Here is a 12,654-nt window from a genome sequence, read left to right on the forward strand (position 1 = left end):
AGAAGAATATATAAGAAACCGTTGATGGTGGTTACCTTTGAGAAGAGGAGACTTTTCATTTTGTACCTTTCTGTACTGTTTGGTATTGTTTATCAAGTGCATGTATTACTTTTAGTTTTTAAGTGTTAACAGGAGTTCTGAGTGATGGGATTATAGGCCATTTTTTGTTTTCTTCTTTATACTCTTCTGTATTTAAGAAAACAAACAAACCAAAAATCCAATAAATGTTATTTTTTAAAAGTGATCTATGCCTGCTACAACCTAGTTTGTATTTCCCAATAACTTTTTGGTGCAGCTGGGCCAGGGACAGGATTTCACTTCCAGCAGGGGAGACATGGCCATTCTAATGAGTCATCTCAGCAGATGCCCCAGAGCCTGAAGAAGATAGGCTGGAGACGGCCCTGCAAGGGGCCGCAGTACCCCTGTGAGGCAGCGCAGACAGTAGAGGAGCTGTTCTGCGGGTGGCAGTGAGGGGGCCTGGTATGGTGAAAGATGATGTCACAACAAAAGTTCTCTAGCTCTGAATTCACTTAAAGGTTTGTGAATTTAGGTATTCAAGAAGGGCCTTAAAGAAACTCAGGGAGGAAAATGAACCCCCCCCAAATAAGGAAACATATCAATCACAAAAGTCACACTTGTACACATAAGGGATCAGGTGGGGAGAGGAAAGCTGAAATAGCCAAGGATTTTAAGGCAACTGAACGGTTCAATACAAGTTAATGTTAAACATGTCACCTAATTAAAGTTTTTTTGTTTTTTTTTTTTTAAATACATACCCACTTTGTCCTTTCAGATGATGTGCCATTTGAAGGTAATTCAGAGAAAACAAATATCCCAGGCAACAATTGCTAACATTAATTTTATGTCCCTGACTGAATGAAATATATATAAACATCAGGGAAGTTGAATCCATAACCTAGACAGTGCCAATTTCTAGGCAGAGAATTTCAGAGTTCGAAGAAGCACTGACAGAATTCCAAGTTCGTTATCAAAGGTTCCCAGAACTTGTACGAACGATCCATACAAAATATCTACATTTTTACAATAGGAATGCAATTCGTAACCACACAGAGAAAAAAAGAAAAACATATTACTTTTGATACCAGTCAGACATAGCCTTAGTTAAGCCTACAGTACCTGAGATCCAATTGTATGGGTTATGTAGATGGGGGCAATTATAAATTGCCAGGTATTTGATACAGGAAAAAACTTCATTGACTGCCTTCATCCCTATATCGGTGATGATACCAGGATTTTCTACCACATCGGCCAAACCATACTTTACCAGATCTGCATTCGCCATTCTACCTAGAAAGAGAAATTAAAAAAAAAAAAAAAAAAAAAAAAAGAGAGACAGAGAGAGAAATTCTTAAATGTCATGGAACGTTGCCAATTCTTTATTTTAACATCTAGTATATCACTCTCCATGACCGTTCTGGGTCATCTATCCATCATGTATTCAGGTTTGAGTATAATTTTAGGTTAGGTAGTCTGTGCAAATACCATTTATATTGCAAAATAAAAATTTATATTAAAAGCCAAGGGATAGCTAGTAGAAACATATTATTTTCAATTGTTTAGGAAAGGAAAAAAAGCAAAAATTCTTAAAAGTAAAACAACATATTGTATTAGTTCACACTTACAGGGAAGTTTTAGTTTTATCTTTTGAAAAGAAAAATAAGATCTTTAATACGTAATTCTCTTTCACAGTAACAGGATCATGTTTTTGGAGTCGGGTATGGCCACGTAGAAAAAAGTAAACTGGGAAATCAGACTCATTCTTAGCCCCTGTGGTATTGCTTAGTAAAGAGGTGCCCATCCCCAGAAAGTGGACTTCTAACTCAAATACACCCACTCCCTCTCCCACTGGGCTTTAGTGCCTCCTGTCATAGGCACAGACTGAGGGCCGGGGAGGTAGGGATTAGTAAAAGAGGATCCTCCTACTAGACTCCAGCAATGGAAATCATACCTCATTATTCGCCTTTTGTCCTCATTTCCCCTAGCTGCCTGCCCCTACTCTCTAAGATGGTCCACTTGACTGTACGCAATTTGAAGGAAAAAGGGAGCGTGACTAGTTTACAGTTATAATTTCTGTGTCCAGCGTAGTGCTGGGATGCAGGCACTCTCCTCAATGTCTCTCACAGTCCTTACTGCCATCTGACACAAAACACAAACAAAACTATTGCTCTGATGAAGCTGCCCCGCATATGGCAGGGATTGACACCTTTAGCCCAGAACACATTTACAACTATTTACTCCAAGCTCTACCAATTTTACTCTCCACACAGGTCACGGTCTCCCTCCTATAGTCCCTGTTTTTGGTATTTTCTGGCATTTCTTGCAGAGTTTACCTTAACCCATCCTTTACAGTTTGGGTGAGCAATTTTCTTCAGCCTGCTTATAAAAACAGCAGGCTGTTTTCTTATCCTTTGGACTTGAAACTTGTCTTCTCTCTAATGACTGGGTAAATCTTGAACTGGCTCTATTCCCTGTCTGCATAAATGCTGCAACCTAACATGATAAACCCACCTGATGTTCACTCCTTTGAGGCCACCTCCTTCTTCTGGTTCTCAGAGTCTCCAGATTATCATACTCCCTCAAGCACCCTGATGATATCACCTAGAACTCATTTTTGTTTCCTTTTTCTTTAGCCCACAGGTCAGCTAAAAGTAAAAGCTACCATTCACTAAATGCTTTCTAAATGTCAGAGACTGTAACGATAAAACTGGTTTTATTACTGACTCCTCCAAACCATCTGAGGGAAAAGTGGGAAGTGGTCTTACCTCCGCTGTAACAAATGGGAAAACATGGACTTAAGAAGTAACCTGCCCAAGGTCCCATCAGTTATGAGGCAGGTCTCTCCCCCGCTCTCCAAAACCCCAGCACCAAAGACTACTCTATACTGCTCTGGTTTTTAAAGAGTTTTAGGTGACTTTTCTTATATTCTTAACACATAGCATCTGCTTTTCAGCATATCCATATCCCCAACCTGGCACTGTCATTTCTGCCATAAATGTATGGGGCACAAAGGTGCTGTTTCCATTTAAGTTTTGCCAAGTCTTTGCAACAAAACAATGATACAAGTTTTACTAGAGGTGATGCCACCTCCACCTTCTGGAAAGATGCTTCAAAATCTAAATCACTGGAAGAGTGAGTTTAAGGGATGAAGTATACATTCCTTCCTAGACAGTCTGTTAGAGGCACCTGTCATCACCGTGAGACAGAGAATCCTAGGCTGTCTCTGGAGGAACGGAGGCAAGTATGTATATGGAGAAATGGGTGAACTGCAGCAAATATGAAGACAAGAATTGCTTACGAAAGGTCAAGACGAGACTTCTATCAAAGAGACTATGAAACAAGTTATACTGCAAAGCACAGTAGTAGTCAAAAGGTAAAGTGTTTTTCTACTGAATGTGTGTTAAGGGGAAAGAGATACCTACAGGGAAATAGCTGGTTATAAAGACAACTCTTGGGGGCACCTGGGTGGCTCAGTTGGTTAAACTCTCACAGTTTGTGAGTTCGAGCCCTGCATCAGGCTCTGCGCTGACAGCGCGGAGTCGGCTTGGGATTCTCTCTCCCTTTCCCTCTGCCCCTCCCCTGCTTGCTCTCTTTCCCTCAAAATAAATAAAAATAAACTTAAAAAAAAAATAATAAAGACAGCTCTTCAAGACTATCTTTCACTGGACCTAAATTTGGCCATCTTGAAGATAGAAAATTTGTCAAGTTTTGAGCTTTGGAAAAGAGGAATAAATACAATTATAGAAAGAACACCAATTACCAAGTTAAAAATTGTGTTGGGTCACACATAAGATATTGTAGAAACAACACACAGAATGGAACCAACCTCAATCAAAACTAGAAAAGTCTGAGATCAAATACATTCACTTTATATGAATTTAGCATTTTAAAGCTGTGTTGGTGAAAAGCCAATCTTTTTCAAAGTTATACACATTAAAAAGGATTCCCACGTTAAATTGGCAAGAAGATAAGGATTTGCTTTCTCAATCCTTCATATGTAATAATGAGCACTGCCACAAGGAAAAAGTGAACAAAACATTACTGTGACATCTGTTTGACCTAGATTGTCCTGACTAGAGGAACTGAGCCTTCTTATGTTCTTCTACAACGCAAATTAGAGCCTGAGAAAAAATGCCATCTAGTATGATAGTGAGTAAAAAGACTTGTTATAAATTACATGGGGAAGAAACTAATTCTTGCAAAAATCAAAACATGCTGGTGGTAGAAATGATCTTGCATGTCTGATTAATGTCATGGGGAGAAAAGCTTGAATAATGAATTGACATGCATTCAAACCCAACTGAATGAGTTCCCAGTTGTAAATACATTCCAGAAAATGCTGTGAACAAGCCTTCCAACAGCGAGCATCATCAAATGAATACTGACCATTACGTGCTCACACTATCTGGGAAATCCAGAACCCCCAGCGGGCTTATTATGGAAATGAAGAGCATGGACAGGGAATGGAACCTCATCTGAGAGGACCATCAAAAGCTTCAAGAAGTGTGGCAGATCAAATTCAACAAATGGAACCAAGGATGATGTTCTGTGAAAAAAATGAAGCAGAATGGGAAAGAAACTTGGGCAGTAAAATGGAGACAATATCAAATGTAGGTAAGGACTTTTTTTTTTTTGTATACTGTTAATCATATATTTTCCATAATATGCTAAATCAGAAGCAATATGGGAAAAAAAATCACTGACACTTCAAGTTGAAATTACAAGTTTCTTTTTCAAGAAGAGAGAGCACCTAAGATTTTAAGCTAATATTCAAGAAAATACGGCATATCTCAATTCAGGTTTCAGTTTGTCAAGTAAGTTCTCTACAGCAATTCCAGAGAATAAAAACAGTTGATTAAGTCTTACTCTGCAGCAAAAACTCATCTACATATCCCAGATGAAGTGTTTCAAACTGGGGGAACTCCAACTCTGCCATCTTTAGGGCAGAAAAGACGCCATCTTTGGTTAGGGAAGGCTGGATCCGAACTTCATGTAACCTATGAACAAAGAGACAAATATCAGAGTAAAACAAAAACCATCAGAATCAAAGGGTCTTCCTAACATAAGCCTCTGAAAGAAGTTCATCTTATTGATGTGCCAAAGGCAAACAACTCCCCCCTCCTCTACTAAAAAACATTAGGGATGTTTTATTTTTTAAGTTTTTAAAAATTTTGAGAGAGAGAGGGAGGGAGGGAGGGAGGGGGGGGGAGAGAGAGAGAGAGAGGGAGGGAGGGAGGGGGGGGAGAGAGAGAGAGAGGGAGGGAGGGAGAGAGAGAATCCCAAGAAGGCTCCACAGTTAGTGGGGCTTGATCTCATGAACCACGAGATCGTGACCTGAGCTGAAATCAAGAGTGAGATGCATAACCGACTAAGCCACCCAGGCACGCTGAGATGTTTCCTTCAAAGGAGCATTTTGCAAAGTGTGGGCACATCTTAGGCGGTACACTGAAGTTACATTAATTAACAATGAATTATACAGTAAGAATCTTATATCCTTTCAAGGTGCTTTTTCTTTTAAAAAATTTTTTTCTTTAATGTTTATTTTTCAGACAGAGCACCAGTGGGGGAGGGGCAGAGAGAGCAGGAGACACAGAATCCAAAGCAGACTCCAGGCTCTGAGCTGTCAGCACAGGGCTCGACGTGGGGCTCGAACCCATGAACAATAAATCAGACACTTAACACTAAGTCAGACACTTAACTCACTGAGCCACCCAGATGCCCCTCAAGGTGCTTTCTTGGCCCTGGTTAAGTTAAAAGTCAGAATCTGCATCTGGTGTTATTTTTTTCACATCTTTTTTATGCTAGCTGTTAAAGTACCATTTTAACAAAGATTATAGTTCTATACTGGGTAACAAAACCTACTTACTTAAAGTTAGAAACCATTTTTATTTATATTCTTAACATACTATTGATAGAGAGCAAGAGTTTTGCTTTTGAATAAATTTAAAAAATGGTTACCTCAATTTAAATAAAACATAATAGTAGAGGTAGACTTTTGATCTGTAGGGAACAGTTAAATGTGGCATAAACTGATGCAAAGAAAGATATGTTAAAAATATAAAAGTGTTACAAGTTCGGGACTCTTAAAAAGCTGATTTGAAATACTGATTTCTAAATAGCAAATACTGTCACCAACTAACTGAAATTATGAAATTATTCCAAAATCATATAGATTGAAATACATGGTTCCCAAGAGAGCTGCAGAAACCAGTGCATCAATGCTGACTTCTGTTGGACTCTCAGGCACTTCCAGAATGTTGACTGCTCTTCTGAGGTGAGACCACACGCTTTCAGAGTTTGCTGGATCTGGAGTGCAGCTCGACTGGTCAGCAGTTATATGTAATAAGATACCAATAAGTGACACCCTGATGCTAATGTAAACAACTCCTTTGTATTTTAAATCGGGACAAGGCATGATCAAACTTCATACATACACTCCCCCAATTTTTGGAAAACCGGAAAAAACGTAATTCTAAGACAAAAGGCAATGTGAAGAGGAAACATACCTACGAGCAGCAGTGATGATGAGGTAACCAAGATCTACTTCAAGAGCGTTTTTGCAAGCTCCCAATACAATAGTGTGCAAATTTCTAAAACCACCTAGTTAAGGGAGAAAATGAACAAAAACAGTATTTTGTTTGACCACAGCACTTTCAGCAAAGTATTTATACACACTTTTACACACTTCAGATGATAACTCTTTGGTTAAAAGTAAATCTAAGCTTGTCCTTCCATTCATATTAATATCTCAATATGAATTATGGCTGCTAGTCATTTCCCAGAAAGAGATGAAAATGGATAGATACTGTCCTTCTGAAAAGACATTGACAGCATCAAAAAATTACTCCAAATTACTGAGGCATTTGAGAAAGGATTTTCAGAAAACCAGAAGTTCATAAGGAAACCATTAAAGAAGGGATCCTGACATTTTCTAGCCAAGGTTTGAACCTCCAATATAACATACAGAACAAGACCAGCAAGCAGTTCCTTAATGTCAACTGGGTTTTTTCCCCCATATTTTTGAAACTTGCAAATATAGAGCAAAAAAAGCACACAAATTATTAATGTATACAGCTCAATGAATTTTCTCAAGATTGACTTTCAACTTTTATGAATTAAAACCATACAGTATGTACTTCTGTATTTGGTTTCTTTTACTGAACATTTTGCTTATGAGATTCATCCAGATTGTTGCATATAGCGGTAGTTTATTCATTCACATTGCTGTGTAATATTCTTTTGCATGAAGATGTCACATTTTAATCATCCATGCTGTTGCTGATAGGCATCTGGGTTGTTCTCATTTGGAGGCTATTATGAACAGTGCTACTGTGAACAATTTTGGGTATGTCTCCTGATAATCATATGTATGCACTTCTGTTGTATTTGACACCAGGAATGCGACTGTTGATATGCATATAATCAACTTTAGTAGATATTATCAAACAGTATTTCCAGTGATTATATCAGTTTATACTCACCAGCAGTGTATGGAACACTATTGTCTTTTTCATGTCAGTCATGCTTAGGCATAGCCATTTTAGTGTTTGTGTATCACACTGTAATTTTATTTTTTGCATTTCCCTAATAGATTAATGACGTTTATTATTTTTTCATGTTTTATTGCCCACTTGGTTATCCCCTTTTGTGAATTTTCTATTCAAGTTGTATCCCCATTTTCTGCCTTTTTCTCATTAATCTTAAGAGTACTTCATATATTCTAGATACAAGTCCTCTATCTGGTATCTGTATCGCCAATAGATTCTCCCACTCGGTAGCCTGGCTTTTCACTCTCTTAATCGTGCCTTTGATGAATGGAAAAAATCTTAATTTTAATATAGTACAGTTTACCAATTTTTTCTTCATGGTTAAGTGCTTTTTGGTATCCTGTTTAATAATAAATCTTTGTCTACCTAAGGTCAAAAAGATATTCTCCTACGTTTTCTTTTACAAACTTTTTGTTTTTCACATTTGGATCCATGAGTCATCTGGAATTAACTTTTGTGTGAGGTATGCTGACTCCTTAAGTAAAATACAAGGTAGAATCATTCTTAAACCCCCATTAGCAGAGAAAAGTCTGTTTCTCTCTCAGGATGTGGATACAAACTCTCAACTTTTGGCATCTCCCTCTGGGTCTTCTGATAAATGGTTTCACTGTGGTCTCCTTACCCCTGACTTCTTCCTGCTAGCTACAGCCATGCAGTAAAAATAATGTTGTTAATCTCGAGGGGGCCTGCTCCATCCCCTTTACACAATGTAATGAAGTCTACTTACGCCAGACTAGACTGACAAAATGCCTAAAAATGTAGTGCTTACTCATATTTTAACAGTATTAAGAATGTCAACTTGTTACCAATGGTACTTAATAATTTTCCACTTGTATTTCGAATATACAAAGTTAGATTTTTAGTTGTCAACTATTAATTACCTAACTAGCTGAATTTCTTACTATTTTTAGTGCAGTGAGATGTTTAACGTGGAGCACATTCCGTCACATATCATTATTTCAAAAACCATGAAAGGACCTAGAGAGTAAAATATATTTTTCTTTTCAAAGCCATCATCTGATGAACGGATCCAATATCCAAGTGATACACATGAAACCCTTTTATTTATTTTTTTTAAAGTTTATTTATTTATTTTGAGACAGAGAAGGAGGGAGGGACAGAGAGAGGGAGAATGAGAATCCCAAGCAGGCTCTGCACCTTCAGCACAGAGCCCAACATGGGGCTCAATCCCACAAACCATGAGATCATGACCTGAGCTGAAATCAAGAGTCGGACGCCCAAGTGACTGAACCACCCAAAAGCCCCAACATGAATGAAAGCATTTTATATACCATCAAGTAATAGACAAATGTCAGACACTATCATTACTAATGACTGAGTCCTTTTGTAGACCTAAGGTATACAAGTCAAAAAACGTCTCTTATCACCAATGGACACTTGAAATCCCTGTAAGTATCTCTCAGAAAAATTCCAAATACAACAGATGTATGATTAACTAATAAGTATTAACAAGCCAGAAAACATGCCTTACCACTGTACTATTTATCCTGAGATGGTTGAACACAGCATTAAAAAAAAAAAAAAAAAAAAAAAGACTGCTATCCCATGCTCATGGTTATTCTCCATTACACACCAGACAGAAAAGGCAACTACTAACAAGCATTTTCTTTTAAAATGACTCACAAGACAAGCTATAAAAGTGTAATAATTTTTTAAATGGATTTAAAAAGTATTCAGTAACTAAAGTAAAATGAGTACCTGATCTCCAACTGTCTTCAACTACGTGTTGGATAAGACCTCCAAGGAAAGGAACTCGAACCATTTCCAAATGTTCCAAGTTTCGGGCAGAGGCTAAGCCTGTTACTAAGGGGACATACTTCAAGGAGTTTGTGGGTCCTGGTGGGGGGAAAAAAATTTCAGTGGAATGATGTAAATTGCCTTAAAAATAAATTTTCAAACCAGCAGCTGAAATGAATTAACTTATGAATTCTATGTGTGAAACTGACAGCCAAGTAGTTGACTCTCTGTAACTTATACTTATTAAAAATGAAAGTACGTATTAGCCTGTTAACCATATATTTATTCAGCATAAGGATTTCTCAGTAACACTGGAGAGACACTTAGTATTTTTTGTAAATCCCCTGAAGTCTCAATAGTTTTGAACTCAAAATAACTAAGGAGAGAAAGCCAAGTTGAAAATTTGATCCTTCACTCAAGTAAATAGCTGATCATAAATACCTCTCTAGGTGACCAGTATTGTATTAGATGTTATGGAAGATCACAAGATATAGTCCAATCTATCAAAGAGCTTGTAAATGACATGGAGATGAAACCAACATGACTAATTATAAGGATAAAAAGGTGTAACATATCAACTACAAAAACAGGATCTGCTATACTATATGAAAAAGAAAAAATAAGAAGAAAAGGCAGGTGTATGGGAAAAGGCAGAAGTCGAAGGACGTACGCAGGTGGAAGGAAGTGTCTCCCTCAGGACAAGGAAACATAACACAGTGTAAAGGAAGACACTGAGGTGAAGGCTGGTATGGTTGCATAGGGGACAGGGAACAGGCAGGTCTGAAAATAAAAGAAGGTACATCTTGGAAAAGAGTCAAAAATAAAGATAACAAGAGGGGCCCTGGTTAGCACTTTAAAGCAAATACTTCCCACTTGATAATCTAGGACAACAGAGTCACTGAAGGTTTCCGAACAGAAAAGCAGTACCAGAAAAGCAGTGCTTTTTGCTTTACAGGAGATTAAGCCACAGTACTATTTACAAGCAGGATAGTTAGGAGACAAGAAACAAAGAAATCAGACGGAGATCTATTAAAACAATCCTACCGAAAGTAAAAAAGAGCCTATAAAAATATGTAGAGACACTGTGCTGCTTTTTTTGTGTTTTTTTTTTTTTTTTTTTTTTTTTGCTAAGGTAAAACACAAATCACGTCTACGGACTTTAAAACAAAAAGTACATTTATTTTCACAAGGTAAGTAAATTATAAAACATAAACAGTAATAGCATAGTATAATTCCATTTACAAATGTGGCTATGGGGTTTCCTTTAGGGTACTTCCGGAATAGCATATGCACAATTAATTCCACCACAACCATGTACCATTACCTGCACAGTTCCTCATGACGAAAGTTCGTAAACTGATGCAAAGAAAGTCTTTGAACGGCTGTGGTTTGGTGAGTCTTACCCATTTCATATAAAGGTGCCTTAGCATCGGGATACAAGGAATTTCAGGAACATTCACCCCTAAAAACATATACCAAAAAAAAAAAAAAAAATCACTAAAAAACTGTATTCTGTTTGTATTCTGCCTGTGTAAAAGTGTAAGGTTCTGCTTTTCAAGTTGACAATTTGTCCTTCATGGATATTTTTAACAAAACAAACCACCTAATTAAATTCTATCAAGTTTGGCTTATTTAAAACAGGCTTGTAAAGAACAATTTAAGCAAACCGTAAGTGTACTACTTTGTTCTACTTTCTTATTTCTTTAGAAAAGGCAAATGGGAAGATGAGATTTTAAAAGTATTTCCACATTTTATACACATGAATCTTTCTCATAAGTCTACAACTCTTCTGGGACTCACATACCCAAGAAACGTAAAATGCAAATAAGTTACTGAAAACAAAATTATGTGGAAGGAATACACAACAATATTCTTTGATGTCAATGCCCACCATCCCGCCAGTGAGAAAACTAAATGTCTCAGGACATAGTCGGGCTAGCTGGCTTCAAATATTGTGGTTTCTGGATGATATCCAGAGACAGACATTAAAGTTGTTTCTACCAGTGAATGAGCCTTAAGGACTTGGAACTGTGTGGCAGGAGCCAGTCAGTATGACTCTGGGAAAGTGAGAAACCCATCAGTCATTTACTTTACTATTTCAAACTGATAAAGGTACTTTATCCTTCTGATCTGTAAGTGGCTTAACACTAGGAATCATACCTGCAAAGGACCCTGGCTGAAAGAAAGGGAGGTAAAGGGGCAGGAAAAGCCAAGACACATGAAAGAAGAAAGACAGGTAACTTGTAAGTTCTAAATGGAAGGAAGTGGATCAAGGAAACTGCCCAACAACTAAACCCTGCAGGCTCGTGAAAAGCTAAGGAAGGGACACAAGTCTTTGAGAGAAATCCGAGGACACGGTGAGAGAGCATTTAACAAGCAGTAGCTGGCAAAACCAGTTTAATACGACTTTGCATTCAAGTTGCTAGAAGCCCTGCTAGAGAAAGCAGAATCAAGAGTACGTGAACGGTAGTTTCTGCGAAGGCTAAATTCCACAGGATGCTCCAGTATCAGGATTAGTCCTGCCATCCGGCCCTCCCCAAAAAGCAGTTACCTTTAGCCTGGAACTACGCATATACACTGTATGGCAGCAGACAGGAAGTAAAATAGGGGATGAGACCAAAGGAAGAAAGGCAGAGGAAACGAAGTACAGACCGAGACTCAGGATGCAGAATTTACAAAGGTATGTTTAGCACCTACCAAGATGGTGGCAGTTCTAATTAGGAATCTCAAAGTAGCAAGGGTGAGACAGATCTAGACAACACTGTGATATCCTGTGCCCAATCCACGTTTTGCCCCAGATCCATTCTATAAACAAAGGACAGTTACAGGTCCTCCCCTAATGTGCATTAATTTACTGTACACATTTGTATCACCATCACAGTGTTAAACTGCTGAATTAATCAAATGAATTAATGCATTTCAACAAAATTTACCAACCACTGATACCTGCAATGAACAATGACAGGAATTATGGAAAATATAAAGATATAAAAACAGTTTCTGACTTTACAGAGCCTGTGTTATAAACTGCAGATATCACAGAATCTTTGTATCTAAAAATCCAATCCCAAACTAGATATCCAAGTGCCTAATCAGAAGCACTCCTTGATCTTGTAAATAAAAGGCTGCTAGAGAGCTTTCCTCTTATGCCATAATTGTGCACATAAATCCTATTTAAGACCTACTTCTGTTAAAAAAAATAATAATAATCATAGTAATTTTTTAAAAAATGGGGGAGGGGTGTGGGGATGCCTGAGTGGCTCAGTTGGTTAAGCCTCTGACTTTGGGTCAGGTCATGATCACACAGTTCGTGAGTTCCAGCCCCCACACT

At 37.8% G+C, this 12,654-nt stretch overlaps 1 protein-coding gene across 5 annotated transcripts in view; it reads right to left on the bottom strand.

Annotated features, from left to right (window-relative positions):
• The window catches only part of FBXO38 (F-box protein 38), a 56,370-nt gene that overhangs the window by 26,206 nt on the left and 17,510 nt on the right, over positions 1-12,654 (bottom strand). For all 5 annotated transcript variants that reach the window (XM_030329881.2, XM_030329859.1, XM_030329866.1 and 2 more), the window contains exons 6-10: positions 10,648-10,785; positions 9,285-9,422; positions 6,525-6,618; positions 4,885-5,015; positions 1,138-1,308 (exon numbers count right to left, since the gene is read on the bottom strand). In XM_030329881.2, the coding sequence (XP_030185741.1) occupies positions 1,138-1,308; positions 4,885-5,015; positions 6,525-6,618; positions 9,285-9,422; positions 10,648-10,785 (672 nt within the window). The remainder of the gene's footprint in view (positions 1-1,137; positions 1,309-4,884; positions 5,016-6,524; positions 6,619-9,284; positions 9,423-10,647; positions 10,786-12,654) is intronic.

Source organism: Lynx canadensis, chromosome A1, assembly GCF_007474595.2.
Source record: "Lynx canadensis isolate LIC74 chromosome A1, mLynCan4.pri.v2, whole genome shotgun sequence".
NCBI classification, from domain to species: domain Eukaryota; kingdom Metazoa; phylum Chordata; class Mammalia; order Carnivora; family Felidae; genus Lynx; species Lynx canadensis.